The sequence below is a fragment of the Lycorma delicatula genome, chromosome 2 (genome assembly GCF_047948215.1).
Source record: "Lycorma delicatula isolate Av1 chromosome 2, ASM4794821v1, whole genome shotgun sequence".
NCBI classification, from domain to species: Eukaryota; Metazoa; Arthropoda; class Insecta; order Hemiptera; family Fulgoridae; genus Lycorma; species Lycorma delicatula.
Window position 1 is genome coordinate 106,765,116 of NC_134456.1, and position 20,825 is coordinate 106,785,940.

At 29.8% G+C, this 20,825-nt stretch overlaps 2 protein-coding genes across 4 annotated transcripts in view; both read right to left on the minus strand.

The window, feature by feature from the left end:
- The window catches only part of LOC142319071 (proton-coupled amino acid transporter-like protein pathetic), a 190,196-nt gene that overhangs the window by 154,852 nt on the left and 14,519 nt on the right, over window positions 1-20,825 (minus strand). The gene's annotated exons all lie outside the window — the stretch shown is intronic.
- The window catches only part of LOC142319924 (cytochrome P450 4C1-like), a 167,582-nt gene continuing 166,301 nt past the window's right edge, over window positions 19,545-20,825 (minus strand). The window contains exon 16 of the mRNA XM_075357598.1: window positions 19,545-19,690. Within this exon, the coding sequence (XP_075213713.1) occupies window positions 19,545-19,690 (146 nt within the window). The remainder of the gene's footprint in view (window positions 19,691-20,825) is intronic.

A 20,825-nucleotide genomic window follows, 5' to 3' on the forward strand; every position in this document is an offset into this window, starting at 1 on the left:
CGTTTTGAGCATTATTTGAAAAAAAAAGTTTTTTTTTTAGTTTTTTATTTAAACATATATATATATATATTTATATATCCTATGACACTCCTGGTAACGTAAGGATTCCAACTCAGGATCATACATCCAAATCGGTTCAGCTGTTGAGATGCTCCAGTGGGACAAACATGCATACATACGTAAACTATAGTTCACCGCTCTACCGAACTACCAGAGATATTACACATATCGTACACTCAAAATATTACTCCTTTTTGGCAGTCGTCTAACAGAAAAAACTATAAAACCTTGCCTTTTTTCCATTTTTTTTCTGAGCTAAGTGCTAACAGATGTTTTTATCGTAATCTTTTAGAAAATTATTCCATTTATGTGAGGTGAAAGGAAATCTAAACCAAATATTGTCTACTATCAAATTTAATTTAACTTATTTTATTTATCTTTAACTTATTTATTCTATCCTTTCCCCCCCCCCCTACTCCCTCGGGCCGGTTATCCAATTAAGTATACGCAGCCCGAGGAATAGTCCTTTTACTCAAAGGAGGCCTCCCCACCCACCGACTGTATGTCCGGCACGGTAGGTCAGCCCCCCCCAGTCGGATCTTTTCTTTTTGTTTTCTTTACATTGCCTGCCTTAAATCCCCAGGGCAGGAACCGAGTCCGACTATGCCGTCCCCAGCCCCAGCCCTGGGAACCGGGTCTCGGTCTATTGGTGTTGCCTGCCTCTAACCCCGCAGAAGGTAGGCCAGGCCCGACTATGTCGTTCCCAGCCACCAACTACGAAGCCGGGTCTCGGTCTTTACATTCCCAGTCCGATCTCGTAACGCCTACTCGCGGTCGTAGGTTTCATATTTCTCGCGGTCGTAGGTTTCATATTTTTTATTGTCAAGAGACAATACTCATGAATATCCTAGTTCTACAATTACTTCAGTCTTTATTAGTACCCCATACGTCTTTCAGTATCATTTTTCTCTTTTAAAACTAAAAAGGAGAATTTTTCAAAATTATTCCAATTTTGTCAGAACTCAATATGAAGCTAATTAGTTCCTCGGGTGTGAGATTCTGTATTCCCGTGCGAAACCTAAGTGTTGTCCATTTATCGCATTCAAATATTGTATGCTCAGCTGTGTCATCGCGTTCACAGTACCGACAACGTGGAGAGCTTCTTTTACCAAAGCGGAATAAATATTGCTCGAAATTTCCATGTCCAGAGAACATCTGAGAGACATAGTAGCTGACCTCGCCATGCTTTCGTTTGACCCATTGGCTAATGTCTGAAATCAACCTTTTTGTCCATATAGTCCCCTCATGCTGACTCCATCTACGCTGCCATGCCTGTATAACCACTTCAGAAGCATCACCCCGTTCCATGCCCTGAAAGCGAAGCCAGCGTTCCAAGACCTGGAGTTCTATGGGTTTTGTGGATGCCAGAACGCACGCCGTCTCATAAGATATTGTGCGGTATCCGAACATCACGCCAACTAGAGCCTGTCTATGTAGACTCCTCAATTGTTTAGCATTCCTTTGCGTGAATATGGCTCTATACCAAACAGGTGCAGCATACAATAAAGCCGAGGTGCATGCAGAGACTAAGACCCTACGTTTAGATGATCTTGGGGCATCTCGACCAGCTAATAGCCTTGTGAGGTCTTGTAGTAATCCTTCGACTCTCTCGTATATATGAGCACTAAAGCTTAAGGTTTTATCAATTATCACTCCCTGATATTTAGCCTGATTGACACGTTCAAGCCTATGTTCCCCTATCTTAAGTTCAAGATCTCGCAGCCGTCTCCTTCCCGCCAACATAATATATTGACTTTTGTCTACTGAAAGTGTTAATCCTTTGTCGGTTAGCCAGTTATTTACGATCTCTAGAGTGTCGTTGCTCCTTTGTTCGAGGACATCTTCTGATCTCGCAGAGGTGAGTATCGCTAAATCATCAGCATAGGCCACTATTTCCGTCTCTTCAGGTGGCTGTTGCCGTAATACATCATCAATGACCAGTAACCAAAGTAACCACCATGAACTTGGTATCGTATGTCACCATCAGGCGACATACGATACCATGAACTTGGTATCGTATGTCACCATCAGGCGACATACATAGTCCATCTTTCAGACAGGTATTCCGAGATCTGTCTCCTAATGTAAGGGCTTATTCGCCTTCTGACTAAAGCCGCCATGATGGAGTCCCACTGGACGGTCCCAAAAGCATTTCTAATGTCGAGCATAACCAGTAAAGGAATCTTCCTGGTGCGCCATGTTCCAGCCTTGACTGTTATAGCCCAGCTAATTATCTTTTCAATTGCCTGAAGCGTCGATTTGTCACGCCTGAACCCATACTGGTTGTTATGAATACCCCCGCCTGTCACTAACTCAAGCAGTAACCTTTCTGCGATCAATCTCTCAGCCACTTTCCCGATATTGTTTATGAGGCTCAACGGGCGGTAACCAACCACTTCTGCATTAGCAGTCTTCTTGGGCAAGAACACAGTGCGCGACTCCCTCCAACAATTAGGGAAGGTCCTGTTCTGCAAGCAATAACTTGCCACATCTGTCATTTCCCAAGGGGCTTTCATCATAAGTCTCTTGAGGATCGCAGCAGGAATACAGTCTGGACCCGGACTCTTTTTGTTCCTGAGTCTAGATACCGCCAAGATGACTTCATGTTGTATGAATCGACCTGCATCGCATTCAACCAGCTCCGATAGACCCGATTCAGCCACCGGAAAAAGTGTTCTTAATTGTATACCAGCAGACTCAGCTGTAAGGACAGGCAAACGTCTACCTAGTGACGATCTGAAAAGGACGTCCCCACGGGTCCGAGTCCAGCTCCAAGCATAACTCCTTCCAACGTGCTCTCTTGCTAGATTTTATTAGGTAATTTAGTAACCGCCTGGCATCAGCAAACATATTTACAGCATGCTCGTACACAGCACCGCCTCTTCTACGGAGTCTAAATTTTCTCCTTCGCCAGTACTGCAGAATCCGTCTTTGGTCCGCAATCTGATCTTTGATATATTCTATCTGATATCTTGCAGTATCACCTGGCTTTTTCTACGTGTATATTCTATTATGATTTTTAAACTGGGTGTTGGCAGTTACTAAATTATACTTCATGCAAAACTCTTTAAGTCAGTCCCCTCTTTCATTCCTTTTGCCCAGCCCATATTCACCCACTATATTTCCTTCCTTGCCTTTTCCGATGCTTGCATTCCAATCACCAAGTATTATTACATTCTCATCCTCTCATATGTGTTTAATTCCTTCGTCAATTTCTTTGTATACACACTCTACCTCATCATCATCATGGGCACTTGTAGGCATATAGATATTAACAGTCATTGTTGGTTTAGGTTTTGATTTTATCCTTATTACAATGATTCTATCGCTATGCATTTGGAAATACTCTACTCTCTTCCCTATCTTCTTGTTCATTACGAAACCTACTCCTGCCTGCCCATTATTTGAAGCTGAGTTAATTATTCTAAAATCACCTGACCAAAAGTCATTTTCCTATTCCCACCGAACTTCGCTAATTTCTACTACATCTACATTTATCCTACCCATTTCCCCTCTTTAAATTTTCTAACCTTTTTTAGACTTCTAACATTCCACGCTTCGACTGTAGAATGTTATTTTTTAATTTTCTGGTAACCGCTTCCTTAGTAGTCCCCATCCGGAGATCCGAACGGGGGGCTAGTTTACCTCCGGAATATTTTACCAAGGAAGGCGCCTCCATCTTTGTTGTATGAAAATGCAGAGAGCTACATTTTCTTGGAAAAAAAGCAGATGTAGTTTTCCATTGCTTTCAGCTGCATAGTACTCAAGAGAATTGAGTGTTCTTGATATGGCCGTTTAAGTCATTCTGACCTATGTGCTTAACAACTACTGAAAGAGCTGCTGCCCTCTTTCAGGAAGCATTCCTTAGTCTGGTTCTCAACAGATACCTCTCCGATATGGTTGCACCTTCGGTCCAGCTACTCTGTATCACTGAGCACTCAAGCCCCCTCACCATCGACGAGATCTCATGATTCATATAGAGAGAATGAACACATAACAAAATAAAAGTTTTCTACTCCTACATAACATGACGTATAAAAAGAATTTAAAATACGTTTGCTATAAAGTAATAGCAAAATAAAAATTATTATATTAAATTTCATACTTTTTAATTGCAACTGTTATTTTTATTTTATTACCCTTATTTTATTATAATTTTTTATTTATTTGTTTGTTATTTTTATTGTCTATCAAATAGTTATTTGATTTACGATAAATATACTCGTATTAAATAATAAAATTCAAAATATTTCGATGAATAATTTATTTTTCTACTTCAATTTAATGCTATAATTTGTACCTCATACATATTATACGTACCTTATAATGAAATATATTCATTATTTTTATATTTTTTCATTTAAAATTTTAGGAATGGAATAAATTTTAATTAAAAATTTGGTGTAATATTATTTAAATAATTTTTAAGTAAATTCAACTTGGAAATTAATTTAAATAATTTTTTCAACCTTCATAATGGAGAGATAACATTTTTACCTTCCATCCGAAAAGTTTTGGATTCAAATTTTAATCAGCCTTATATTATTTATAGATTATTTTTTTCAAAAAAAGTATTTTCTCTAATTAGATGTTAGAGAATAATAATAATTAATATAAGAGAATAATATAATTAGAGAATTATGAATCTCTGCAAAGAATTTTTCTTTTACCAATTTTAAAATCATATCTACTTTTACAGTATAATTCGATTTATCTTAGTATTTGCTTATTTTTTTATATTTCCTTAACGAATGTAAAGTTTGAAAAAATAAATGAAATCGATTCTCTAAACGTATTATTTTATTTTTTTAATAAGGATGAGTTGCCGGCCTCCGTGGCGCGAGTAGTAGCGTCTTGGCCTTTCATCCGGTGGTCCCGTGTTTGAATCCCTGTCAGGCATGGCATTTTCACTCACTACAAAATCATTCATCTCATTCTCTGAAGCAATGCTTAACGGTGGTCCCGGAGGTTAAAAAAAAATTAGCATGGGTTACTGCCTAATGATATTTTATAAACAAACCATTCTCAAACATTATAAAATTAGAATTCAAAATTTTAAATGTATTGATAACGGTTAATTCTATAATGCACTATTTCACACTTTTGTAAAAAAAAAATGCGTTTGTTGAAATTCAGAGCTATCTCTTTATACTGATAAACTATAAAAGTAAGTTAATCATTTAAACGTTTGACATTTTAGTGAACTTGATTCGTGATTTATCCATTTTGAAGATTAAATTATTATAAGGTATCTTGAGATGTTTAGTTTTATTGTTTTGGATGCGCTGTATCAACATGAAACGATATTGTAAGTATGAAATCGTAGGGAGTAGCTGATTTTTCGTTTAGCTTCATACGATTTAATGATAATTAAATTGAAATTATTTATGTGTACTAGATAATAATGTTCATTAGTAGTTTTATTACTGTCTCAGATTAAATATTGTCAATAAGTTCAACACAGTAATTTTATAATTCAGTTCAAATTTGTAAACCAGTTATTTTAGTTTGGTGGACTCAGCAAGTCCATAAGATGATATTTGGTTGTAAGTAAGCGTTTTCATCTTTCCCAGAAGTGAACACTTTTTGTAAGCTTTGTGAAATTATTTTATACATATTTCTTTTAATAATTTTTGGTCTTGAATTTATTAAGTCCTTAATTTTTTTTTGTCATTAATCACAAGAAACCTTCCTTCAGAAAAGGACTCATTTCCCATTTCAAATATAAAAAAGGGTCCCTTTGAATTTTTGGCTTTCCAATCTTGTTGATTTATTCACCACCACAAACTTAAAGCTTATATTGGACACACCAGTAGCAATAAATTATCAAAACACAATGAATGAAAACGCCACAACATAAAACAGAAATTTAAAAATAGCATGAATTAATAAATTGGGAAAACAAAGCATTAAAGTAAAAATATATAAATCCTGAACTGTCTTAAAGTTGAAAAAGCAATCATTTTATATTTTTATTAACTGCAACGTTATCTGGATTCACGGTATGTGTTGAGTTTAGGATAATTATTGCTTTTTCAATAAAAATTAGGATGTATATTTATTCTTCCTTGTTTTGCTTCTTTAAAGCTTTGTTTCCTTAATTTATTAATTCATCCTATTCTTAAATCTCTTTTCTATATATAATATAAAATAGTATTAGTAGATGGGAGGAGTGATAAATCAATGCGAACTTTTTTTTAAAGTCTAAAATATAAAAAAAAGTTATTTTCTTCCTAAAATTATAACAAAATTCATTATGATTGTATAAACAGTACTTTTGCTTACGTTAATTTCTTCTCTCATGTAAAATTATTTTCTTTTGTAGTAAACGTTTTTGGTTTTTTAAGTTATTACAAATTTTATTCTTTTAAATATTTTTCCCTTGACTCTTTTGATAAAAGCATGGTCAAGGATAAATGTCTAGGAAAGCTGTTTTTTATATTTTTCTTCAAATAAATGTATATATTTCAATATATCCTTTTCAAAATCATAAATAAAAATTGTTTTAGTCACCAGTAGGTATATACGCATTTAAGTTAAATATTATTATAAGTTAAAACACAGCTAAGATTTCAATCAGGTTTAGATAAGGTCACCAAGTTTCATTAAAATGTTTTTTTTCTTTTTTCTTGATATGCAGTTTTTATCTGAGTGTAACAAATAAATAAAATATGTGAAATGAGGTAAACAGTGACCAACCTTGAGTCTTATATTATGAAATTTTAAAGTACAAAAAAATTTAAGATGTATTCAATATGCACAAACAAAACTGAAATTTATGTATCTAGATATTTTGAAAAGGAATTGTGCAAGTTGTAAGATGAAAATAAATAAAAATGTTAATGAATGATTTTAAACCGGTTGCATTTTTCCATTAGCCGCAATGAGATTTCCAAGGTCAGTAAGTGATAGCTGCAGAACTTTACTATTTAGATGATTATCAAGGTAATTTCATTTATTTCGCAGATTCCGCACACATATAAGCGTGTGCGAATCAAAGACGAATTTAAATCCTCTCAAGGTGATTATCTGCTTTTATTTATTTTTTTTTTTATAATTGATTTTTTTTTAGTTTTGAATTGACTTTTTATAATTTTTTTTTATCTCATTTTACTGACAAAATATTATTTATATTCTGTGCTTCCTTTAATATTTAAGACTATTTTTTTTTTCTTTTTTATTTACGTGTTGAGTAAGAATTGCAGCTTTTGTGCCCCTTCACCTTCATTACTATCACTTCACAAAAAAAAAAAAACTAATGTTGGTGACCCAGAAGGTTGGCATTTGCGTTTCCCTGTATCAGGTTAACAGTTGAAGTACTGCCAAGATCAGTTATATTTTAACACTTTCAACTCCTCATTAATCCTGTTGTTGGGTTCCAATTAACAACATATCCTTTCCTGAGAACGCACAAATGCAAAAAGTTATAGGTATTCTTATTAGGAATAGGAACATTATTTGAATGTGATCCCAGAAATAAAAAAACTTCACTAATATTCAGAATCTTCAAGAATACTAATCAATTTACAGTCGACCAAAAATCAATCAAAGACTTATTTCACAAAACCTTAGAGACTTTAAAAGGTTAAAACTAAAATTCTTAGACCGGGTGAAGATATAGACACATTATATTTGGAATTAGGTTATGCGTAATTCAAAATTTCGGACAGAGTACCCTACATTTTTTCTTGAAAATTCAAATGGTTTTTTTGTAACGCTAAGAAAATGAAGTAATTTCAGGTTAAGTTAGAGTGAGAGATTTTATTTTAATATTTTTTTAGGAAAGTAAACTCAAATTTCTGGCCTTTTTTTAATTTGAGAAACTCATTTTTTAGTTTGCCGAGTAATAATATTAAAGAAAATTATTTATATTTGGAGAATGAAATAAAAACGGTTTAAAAATTGTATTTTTTTAAGAAAATTCTTTATTTAGAACTCTCATTATGAAGATCCTTATATTTAATCCGGTATATTTAAATCCTGTACTTTTAAGTGCTGCATATTTATTTTTGAGTCAAAGGAAATCTTTTGTCAAGTTTAACTTCTTAGCAATGTAATATTTTAAGCTTAAATAAAAAAAAGGAATTAAAGTAAATCCAAAGTTTACTCAGGCAATTTTATATATATTATCTATTTATCTAAGAATTTATTGGCTTATATCAAAGGAAATCTTCGAATTTCTTGATTTGATTTAAGACAAACCAATATAATTATTAATCAAATTATGTTAGAAAGCATTTATTCTTTTTTTTTTAGAAGAAGAATATTTCATCATATAAATTTGAAGCTTGTGCATGGGAATATGAAATGGAAATTTGTACCGAATGAAAAATGCCATGCTGACCGTGATTCGAACCCAGGACCTCCTGGATGGAAAACCGAAACGTTACCACTTCGCCAGGGATATAGACATTTTTGAACGATCATAATTAGTATATTTAAGATATTGTATAAACTAATAAATTATATTTCATGTTCGTTTTTCTTTGATTAATTTTATTATTATCAACTCGTTAGAATTGTGCACGAGTTAAAGTAATTCAGAATTCGGACAAGTTAATTGATGACTTTCTTTGAAAAAGTAATACATTTTTTTTAAATCTTACTTAATGTTTCATTATTTGACAATACAAATATTTTTTTTATAAAATCATTAATTCGTTTTTTAAGCTTAATTAAATCCATTATAACTAAATTAACTTTAAATTAAAATAAAGATTTTAATCTGAATTTCAAATAAATTTGCAAAAATAATGATATATGAAACTATACAGACATGATTTATTTTTTATAAACTCTTTAATAAAATAATTTTGTTTTTTAAGTTATTTGTTTGTAAAACAATGAACAGATAAAACAGATAAAAAAAAAGTTTAATGTTATTTTTCAAAGAAAACTGTTTTCGATTAGCAATAAAAAGTAAATTGGTTTGTGGCGATGTTTTTACATTCTCTTACCTAGAGGAAAAATCTCACGAAGAGTTGCATTAATATTTTTTTTTTTTAGTTTTGTATTTATTTTTAAATTGCATCCTACTTCCTTCTTGCCACGCTTACCACGAAGTGGCAAGAAGGAAGTAGGAATCCAAGAAATTAGCTGATTTTTGTTCTCGGTTATTTTTTAATTTCTCATATCAATACATCAGACTTGTATCTGGAAAAAATTTAATTGTTCTCGGGTCTCAGATTGGTTTCAGATTCAAGAAAATATGATGTGAACATTGTTTTAAGAGATAAATGTAAATGTAAATGTAAATGAGAAAATTAGAAAATGACTCGTTTATTTTTTCTTTAAACTTAGACATAATTTCAAGTAAACTTCCTCTACGTGAACTATTCTTAACTAATGAACATTTTTTTTTTTTTAGACGTATATGATGGTTTAATAACACAAAGGTTATATTAGTTCAATATCTAAAGGATTCTTACAGCCATTTATTAGCACCATGTGTGTAAATAGATATGCAAATATTATAAGTTACTTGCGTTTTATTAATTTTGAGGTTATTATTGTGCTTTTATCTTTAAGGCAGATCGTCAAACAAGATCAAGATATCTAAATTACTGCAGCATTTGAATCGCATATCAAATTAGCGTTAAATAACAACACGTTTACTCCACATTAGTTGTATGACGAATTAACAAGTAGGAGAGAGGGGGGTTTGAAACATTGTCAGCATATAAGCAATTAATTAAGCCATAAAATAATCTAGAACCTACATAACTAAAGAATTTTTTTTTAAAAGCTAACAAATAACTTTTTTTTAAGGAAGTTCTTTCCTTATAAATACAACTTACAAAATAAAACAGTAAAATTTATTACAACACAAATATAAGGCAAGAAAAAAAATTCTAATTATCAACAAATTATTTTGAAGAAGTTAAAATTCTTCAGTATATATATATATAAACTTTTGTGTTAAACAAAGGCAGAATTTATAACACGACAAACATAGAATTCTATAGGTCCAGGTATTTAGCAATATCCTGAGTTTAAAACGTTCCGTACCCACTCCAGCGACCGACATAGCCAATCCAACATCTTCTTTCTTTTTAATTAAAAATTAAGTAAAACTTAATTCATTAACTTTTTAAATATATTTATAAGACTGATATATATGTATATATATATATATATATATACAGCAAATTTTTTTGTGAATAATTTCTTTCATATATTCATAATATTTAAGTTGTAAATCAATTAAAGAAAGTAAATAAAACGTAAATTATTTTGGACGAGATCAATTTCAACACATATTTTTAAAACGATACTTATAGCAAGATTTGTTGTGACACTAAGAAATAAAATAAAATTTGGAAACAGTAAAATATAGTTTCTTATAAATTCACACATTTTTAACGCATGACCTTGTTTAAAAATAAATAATTTAGTACCGATGTATTCAATACTCGTACCCATTTGACGATAACATGGATGATGCAGTATATTTGACGTATAGACTGCTTTATTATCATTATACATCAGTGGACTTACCAACAAACGGCAGAGTAGTTGTGTCTCTGCCTCTCTTTCGGATGGTTCTTGGTTCGGATTCCAGTCTGGCTTGGCGTTTCTTTTCGTTCTACCATATTTATTTATCATTACTACAATCAGTATAGGTTATCTATTTACGGATGAACTCTGCTGGTTCATTTTGAAGGAACCCTTAGAATTGAGCCTCACATTATCCTTACAAATTCATTAAGTTAATTATTTCATTTGTTGTTTCAGTTATTTTTTATATCTAATCATCTCAAATATATATTTACAGATTGCCTTACTTCCTTCGCTTTGTTACTGAAGTAATAATTTCGTGGAGTGTACTAGAACAGATCAAACTTTGGTTAATTTTTCTACTTAAACAGTCTGTTAAATTACTAAATTTTTGTTTTCTCCGATCAGTTTTCTAGAAACTGCCGGTTTTGGATGTGTGTATATAGGGAAATGCAATTACCGCTACCAGCTTTCCAGGCCTGACGTAGCTGCAGAGTAAGTAAAAATGTACCGGTAAACATGTAGTCTGGAACAGACCTAGGTCGGCTACTCTTGAGACGTGCGGTTAACTTAAACCCAACTGTCATTCAATAATTATGCACAAATATCTGTGGAGGCAAAACAGTTGATAAGAAGGTTCTATTTTCAGAACAGTAATTTGTTAATCCTGTAATGATGACCTTTAATCAACTGTTTAAATCGTTTTGTTTATAATCTCAAAATCTCATTTTAAGATGCGAGCCCTCTTGAAGTTTGTGAATTAGTTAAACAACGTGCAATGAACCCTTTTTTGCTTTCCGAATGTGAAAACCCGGTTAGCATTTACTGTCATATGACCAAAAAGTACGGACAGAGTTGTATGAACCTCAGAAACCTTTACAAGCGGATAGAAAAATTTAAAGACGATCGAACTTCGATGACTGATGAGTACCATTCTGGAAGTCTAATTGATATTTCAACTCCAGCGCTTGAAAGTTGCACAAACTCTCTTATCCAAGAAAACCGAGGGATTAAAATTGAGATTATAGGTGAAATATTACAATTAATTTTCGGTACGGTTCAAAACATTATCTCCAACAAGCCCAAGTACTGTAAAACAAGCGCAAGATGGTTCCCAAGAGAGTTTACAGATCACCGAAAGAATTCAAGATTTCGCATATGCGCAGAACTGAAACAATGTATCAGCAGGAAGTTGAGGAAAGAATGCTCTTTTGCAAGGCATTCTAACCTGTAATGAAAGACGGATTCACCATCATGAACCTGAATCAAAATGACAGACTATGAAGGGGAAGCACATGAATTCACTTGTCAAGAAAAAATTCTGATCGTGATCGTAGCAGAAAAATCATGATGAAAGTTTTTTGGACTGCAAATGGTCCGGTTTTTTGTCGATTTTCTAGAATATTAGCGAACAATAAACAGTACTGTGACATGTTTTTCAACAAAGTGAAGCCAGTAACATTGAAAAAAACGCACTAGAGCTCAGCGCAAAGCAATCATTCTACTTCATAGTAACGCCTGGCCTCACACAGCTCCAGTAATTCTAGAAACCGTCGACAGATTGCATCAGGAAGTACTATCTCAACCCCAGACAGAATTGATTTGACGCCATCAAATTTGCAGTTGTTTGGTTCAATCAAGGTGGCGGTACATGATAAGAAGTTTAATGGCGTAATGACGACGTCTAAGAAAACGTGTTAAATTGGCTGCTACATCAAAACAAAGATTTCTTTGCAGCAGGTATAAATAATCTGATTCAGATATGGGATAAATGTTGCTAGAGATTATGTTGAAAACTGAGAAAAATATCACATTGATTAAGCAAACCATTTCAGCTTCATACTAATTTCTTTATTTAATTACTGAATGACCCTCATACATAAAAAAGACAAGTATTTTTTGATTTTCTGCCTTCCTTCTGATCAGTATTTTACAAACATAAAACGTTAATCATCATCCAAATATTTTCAACAATTCCCTTCTAATAGTATTCTAATATATGTATTTTTACTCTCCTGGACATTGCACGTGTTTTTATACGCGATTTAATTCGTTATGTTACTGACATATTATGTATTTCTATCATATTAATTAACTTCTTGTTGCAAATGTATGCCTTTTGGTCACGTTTCATTATCTTTGTTTCAATTTTAATTTACTTTCATATTGATGTTACCTTGTTTTAATGATCTGTAATATTCATTATCTTTATAACACATATAAACAAATAGTTTCAGCAAAAGCGCAATGTCATCAGCAAATTTTAATAGTTACATCTTTGACTATTACTCTTTTCTCAAATTTTTCGTTTAGTTTCTTTTACTGTTTCTTCTTCATATAAAATAGAAAAGAATATCCTTATCTCATTCCATTCTGAATGACAGCGTGCTTTTCCTTTCTTTTTTTTTTAGCATTCTGATTACAAACATAAAATAAATCTTCATTTTTTATATCTCAATTATTTTTCCTTTATAACCGTAAACATTCTATTCCCTTGTAATTTAATCTTTTGTTCTAGATTTGCTAATTATTCGGGTACGTGGCTTTATTTTTTCATCTTTAGTAACAATTTTTCATTCAACTTTCTTTTTTCTTATTATTAATCTTTGTTTATGTATTTTTAAAAACTAGAGTACACAATTTTTATTATTTAACAGTATATTATTTCTAAACCTTACTAAAAGATTTCTATAAACTTTTAATTTAAACTTGTTTGTATAACTATTTTTTTTTTTCTAAATTTTACTGAATAAAAAAATATTATATGTACTCGTTATGACCTTAACAGTTAAATCTTTTCAAACTTATCGGTCGATATAATCTTATTTTATTATATAATCGAACTGCATTAATTAATAAATCTGTTAAAACATAAAAGGAGAATATATTACTTTTTCATATTTGCTAAATTAAAATATTTGACAAATTTATATCAAATTAGTTGAGATAATGTGTTTTTTTTAATCTTAAATATCAAGCAAATCAGATAAATATAATAGTAATTATTATTATAATTTAGGCGATTTAGTATTGATAGTAAATAATTTTATAACTTTTATTATAAAAATAACCAAATTTTTAATTGATTAAAAATTGTTTTTCAAAATAGGCTATTAGATATTGTTCATCATCGTCGTTATTGTAAACATATTACTTTAATATGTTTAGTTTTAATTCTGTTTTTATTTTAAAAATTATATTAAAAATATATTAAAAATTAATAAATTATTTTTAATTAAAATCAATTAATAATATACAAGATTATTTATTTGTTTAATTTTGATGATATTATACTCTAAAACAAAGTAGAAGATTATTGTCTTGATAACAAATTAAAATTCTTTAAAATTTATGGAATAATATTAAAATCTAATTACCGTTAAATATGTGTGGTGACATAAACAGACGATTATATGTGACTTTTTAGAAAATAAAAATAGAAAAAAATATATGTATGTATGTATGTATAAAAAATTTAAAGAAAATAAAAATAAAATAATTTATTTTATCTTATTAAAAATAATATTATTTATTACATATAATAAATATTTTTTACTATTTTATTCGTAATTTATCAAATTCTCCTGGATTTCTTGATTCATTGTCCTTTTTACTGAGGGTCACTGAATAATTGAAAAACTTACTATTAACAAATAATACGATTTTTAATATTTAAATAAAGAAAAATAGCCAAGATTGACCCTAGTGAAATGATAGTCAGAGAATCTGCGCGTGTGTGTGTGTTATGTTTTTTTAATTTCCTGTGAATATAGCAACAATAGCTATATCAAAGGGAAAAGTATGGTGATCGCGTCAAAAATGGAATGTCGTGTTGTTTGTAAATCTTTACGTTTCAGGGCCCAATTAGTTCATCTAAACTAAAAAAAGAATACGTACGTTCTTTTGCCGGAATGTATGTCACATTGCTTTTGGACTTTCAGATTTCAGAATTGACCACACCGATTTTCTTTAAATTTGGTTCAAATGTCTCTCTATACACGAGGCATTGAACATAACAATTTTTTTCAAAGTTCATTTAGGGGTGGGAAAAATAAAAAAAAAATTATTTTTTTAAAATTTTTAATGATATATAATTTAATATTAATATGATACGAAATTTTTAATTTTTATTATTAAAAAAGAAATTTTTTTCTTTTCCATTTTAAAGGCAATTAAAATTTAATTAGTTTTGGTCCCTATAACATTCTTCGGAGCCAAAATAAAAGAAGTAATTATTCATTACTTTCTTTAAATTTATACTGTATTTTTTCAATATCTTAATACTGAAATCAATGTACTTTTTGAAATTTATTATTTTTTTGTTAAGGATTACTTTATATGAAAGATTTTTATTAAATTGTCCCGCAGAGTAAGGAAACCCCCAAAATGGAATTTCTTTATTTGAAATTTGGACATTTTTATGTCCAAATCATAATCTGGCAATCTTAAATCATAATCTGGCAATTATTATTAACAATTTAAAAAAAATTTGATACAGGCCCTCAAACTTTTTAATAAATCGGAATTTTTTTTGTTACTTATATTTAAACGTTTATTATAAAAATAAAATTAAGACTTTTCATGACTGAATTGCAAATACTTTCAAGCGAACCCGAAAAGGTTTTGCGTGAAAAAGCTGTGCAAGGTATTTTATGACTTGACCGGCGTAGCCAGTCACGCAAGAACTTTGTCAGCTTTTTTTAAATTACTTATACACTTTTTGTTTCTTTTAATTCATTCTTCATAATATTTACTTTTTCATGTTAAAGTTTAGTAAAAACGATCTAATCTATAGAATGTTTGTAAGACTTAATTTTTTTGATAAATTATAAAGATATTATTTATTTGAAATTTCTTTTTAACGGGTTTTTTAAATGGTGATTTATAATATGACTGTATTCTAAATTTTATTAAAAGGGTGGTTGGTATTTACAAATAAGACCTTATAACCTCAGAAATTTTGCTGGGTAATTAAGGTAATTCAAAATTGATTCATTCAGGATATAGTAATTTTCAAGATGTAAATGTATTTGGTTATATTACAATTATAACGGAATAGGTTATAATTGTAAACTGGCTTATTATATTAAAAAATGTTAATTTAAAAAAGTATTATAGATGATTAAAATTTATTTTTCGAATTTTCATAAATTTCCTGTATTCATTTTATTCTAAGTACATAAATTTCTAAGACACAAAAGATTTAGTATGGGAACTAGAAAATAAACGTTTTTTACTATTGGAATGATGACGTTTAAATCTTAGATTAATTTTAAAGACAAACTGAAAGAATACACTCAAAGTATATGCATTCGTATATCTAAAATTTAATAATGCGGAATGAAATAAAATATTTTAAATTTACGAATAATTAAACTAAAATGTAAAGAAAGAAGAGTTACTATAATTTTAAAATATTGTAGATGTTTAGATAGAGTAGAAAATAAAGAAAAGTTACAATATAAAAAGAAGTGAGAAAGAACAGAGTATGCTTCATTTTCTTTTTAATTAATATACTGAAGAAGTAATGTAGGAGATAAAAACAAATCGAGAAGAGTCCAAATGACTGATAAAGTAAACGCGGTATTAAAAGTAAACTTCCAAAAATCAGGATTGATTTTACGCAGAAAATAGTTCTTCTGGTAGCAAACATACATTCAATAATTTGAAAGTGATTCTTTGGAATATTTATGCAGAGGATAGCGCTTTACGAATGACAAATATAGGAATTGTAGGAATGCAAGAAAAACAAATAATAGAACTTTTTAAGAAATCATTTTACAGGTAAATACTGAAAATTTTATGGGTTGATTGAGTACACATTGAAAAAGTGAAAGGTTTTTGATAGAATCCTATAAAAATAATGATTAGTTGACAAATGTTAAAAGATTCAGATTTAAAAAAATATAATTATACATTGTAGAAGGCAGTAAAATCAATAACTTAGTCAAAGCTTAAAAATATGAATCAGTTAATTAAAACAGTAAAATCTTTGTAAAAGTTAACATTCTGGTACCAAATAGAAAGTAATGGTCAGAATAGTAAAGGACCTGTCAAACGAATGATGAAAAATAAAACTCAAACGTTCTTTCTATTTATAACGACGAATAATCTTCTGTTACTTTAAACTAAGAATAATCTTTTAACTCCCTTTTTTCCAGGTTTCTTATTTGAAAATGATTAGAATACTAATATGCTACGAAAGTCATTCAATAATTAAAGACAAAACGATTTGTAAGAGGTTTATGATACTTTAGTAGTGAAAGTTGGTAACCCTGTGATGACTTTTGATCAACTGTTAAGAGTAAAATTCTTTTCCTAAACAATACAGACAAAGTTGTATGAACCGCGAAGATTTTTACAAACGGCTAGAAAAATTTAGACAGTCGAAATTATTTAATGCGATTAAATTAGTAACTTACGAGCACCGTTCAAGACATCCAACTAAAATTTCAACTAGCCGTTGAAGCTTGAGCTTGCCGGCCTCCGGGGCGAGATTGGTAGCATTTCGACTTTTTATCCGAAGGTCCCGGATTCGAATCCCGGTCAGGCATAGCATTTTCACACATTACGAAATTGTCATTTGATCTCATCCTCTGAAGCAGTAACTAACGGTGGTCCCATAGGCTAGAGAAAAACTGTAGAGTTTGAAACTCCAAAGAATTGATTTTCTAGAATCAGCGCAAATTGATTTTTTAGAATATCTAGAATAAACTGCGCAAACTACTGCAACATGCTTACCAATAAAGGAACCTCAATAGTGTTGAAAAAAATTCCTGCAACTCAGCGCAAGCCATTATTCTACTTCACGATAAAGCCCCGGCCTCACAAGGCTCAGGTAAATCGAGAAACCGTTAAAAAATATCGTTAAATATTATCTCATTTCCCAAACAGTACTAACTTAGCCCCATTGGATTTCAATTTGTTTGACCCACTCAAGGAAGCGCTAAGTGGTAAGAAGTATTGACAGGTCAAAGAAAATCTCTAAGCCGATTTAGAAATGGAAGAAGTGTATTAATAATACTGCTGGAGATTATGTTGTAAAGTAAAAAAATGTTACATTGATTAAATAAACAGTTTTACTAAAGATCAATTTGTGTTTTTAATTATTGAATCACTCTCCTATACAAAAAAAAAAATCACCGAAAAGATTTTTTAATTTCCCCCAAAAAATATTGATTTTTTATATCAATTACTTTCTCTTAATCATCAAACTCTTCTTAATTAAACATATTTTCAAAAAAAATTGTACCAGTTCAAAATAGAACTTTAAAAAACTTTTGGAAATTATAAAAAAATTTTCGCAAAAAAAGACAACTTTTGTCATTAAAAGAATTATTTGTTTTTTTTCCATTATACATTTTAAAAATTATAATTTTTTGCTAGTAAATGCCGATAAAAGAATTTTTTATCAAGGATGGAATTGAGGCCCCCTGCAAATATTAATTACAATTAATTTTCATAAAAAAAAAATTGTTTAATCATTTTTTTTTATTTATTTTTTAAAATAATAAATAAATATTTATATAAGTACATATAACAAGGGATTTAAAAGTTAAATAAACAAGTGTTAAAATATTTAATTAGTTCTGCAGTAATACTAACTCGCGCGTGCACGCACAAAAAACACACACACACACACACACACACACATATATATATATATATATATATATATATATTCATGTTCAGAAAATTAACTAATAAAAAAATATTATAAAAAAACTGCATTTGTTTAAACTTATTTCAAGTTTTCATTTTCATTTCAAGTTTCGCAAGCAAGTGTATATTATACATATTCACTTGCTTGTGACATATATGTGTGCATTAGGTTATACATAATATATATACATATATATATTTAACGGTTTTTTTAGAAAAAAAAACATATTGTGTCATTTTTAACCGATTTTTTTTATTATTATTATAAATTTTAAATTCTGTTTATAAATAGCTGTACTGCCTTGTGCTGGATAGGTTAAAAATTATACAGTTACAGATTTATTTTTAACAAAACCGGTTGAAAGTAATTGCTTTAAAATAATTAGATACTTGAATTCCTTGCATCTTTTATACGCAACTCTTTTATCTTATCAATATTTATAATTTGTTAAATTATAGCTTATTATTCCTGAATCTATTTAATTAATTGCTTTTTATTAATTAAAAAAATGTATATATAATATATGTATATAATTTATTAAAGTAACACTGCCCCTCCCCCCCCCCAAAAAAAATATAAATAAATAAAAATAAAAGTTGTAGTACTGTTGCAAGGTATGTGGTATATCTGTGGTTAAAATGTATTAGTAAAAAAAAAAAGTTTTACCAAGAGACATTTTCTACCTAAGATAAAATTCTTGTTAGAAAAACTGAAATAATTAATCTGAACTACGGATGTATTATTAATATTTCAATTTATAATAAATGAAAAATAGGCCTATAAAAAAATATTATAAACTTTAGCTAATAATATCATAAAATTTACCGTGTATTTAATAAACAAAAATATTAATTTTTGAACGAATATTGTCTTCAAATTCCTATTAAGCAGAGATTACTTATTAAAAATTCAAAGTTCGGATGATGGTATCTGTGTGATATTATATATTATATTAAAATTATACACTTGTCTCTATTTTATTAAATGAAAAGTATGAATACATATTTTTGATCACGCTGATGAACTGCAACGGTGTTCATCAGATTTTTCATACATTTTAAGATTTATTTGTATCATTATCATAAAACAATTCCTTTTTACTGAAAAAAATAACCAAAATTCATTTTTTTAAACATTTTTATTTAAAAATATTTATTCTTAATTTTATGATACAATAAAAACAAAAAACTGATTATTTCTATTCTTGTAGAGGATAATAAAAGTTGAATGGGGTGTGACTATTGTTTTTTCTTTTTTTGTTCTCTTCCAGACATACAATGCTAAAAGTACAGGAAGTGAATACAGAAAGACTTTTGTTGATATATCAATCAGTTTTACTCTGTGTTTGACACCTATTTTTATCAACTTTTGCTTGAAATTCATCGAAGGATTTTTCTAGATTTATCATTTCTTCAAAATTATTTATTTTCTCTTCGTCAACGTACAACTCAAGTTTTCCATTAGTATGAGCTGTTACAATTATATTTATTTTAAGTAACAGAAATACTCATCCGCTTTTAGGTACATTTCATAAGAAAGCTGTAATGAGTACCATGATTAGACTTCCGGAAAATTTCGACATACCTTCGCGTTTCATATCCCCCAGACACCAAAACCACTGTCAGTTCAAAAGTTTATACATACATATATATGTATATATATATTTATTTCACTTTTTTATGGACACGATAACTGCCGTAATTTTGCACCAATCACTTTTAAATTGATTCATAAAATATAACGAACCCAAATCCCGGTTGATTTCTTAATGGGAAATATCGGATCGTGGGGGTGGAAATAGGAGGACTTTTTCGAAAAACAATAAATATCGCTACAACTTTCTTATTAAGTAAAATATCGAATTCGTTTAAAGATCCTACTATTCTTTGGATAAGAGCCTAAAAACCTATGTAAGTAAAGTTTTTTGATATCATCAACCACTGGCCCAGGAAAAATGGGGACTCATGACAAAAAAAAATTAATTCCTCCCTTAATAGGCACAATATCGAATCAGTTTAAAGTGTCGTTAGTCCTCTAAATATTACCTAAAACTTATGTCTGACAGTTTTTGATATGACCAACCCTTACGGAAAGGGCTGACCAAAATGTTGCTGGAATTGTAATATGGGGCTTGTCGGTGCTAAACATGTAAAACTTTTTAGCACATAAAAAATGTTTAAAGTAATTTGAAAGCCTATTGATGTAGAAAATGTAAATACAAAAATAATTTAATTATCACCTTTAAAATACGTAGATAAAGAAAGAGAAACATACAAAGTCATTTTTTGGAGAGAGGGTGAATATTAATAAACATTTTTTGGTAATTTGTGATTTCGATAAAAAATCTGCAACTTTAGTTAGATCTAAGATTACGTAGGCATTCTATACGTTCGAAAGGAAGTTGGATGTCTAGTTTCGAGGTATGTGACCAGGTTGGATAAGCATATTAATCATCTCGCTTTGAATCTCCTAGACAACAGCGAGGACATTAGGAGGCTAAAATGGCTCCATGTACTTGATCTTGTTGATGACCCGTTATGATGATCCGGTTTGGCGGCTTGGTGCTCACGTTTATTGTTTCTTATCTGTTTCAGATTACTGTTTC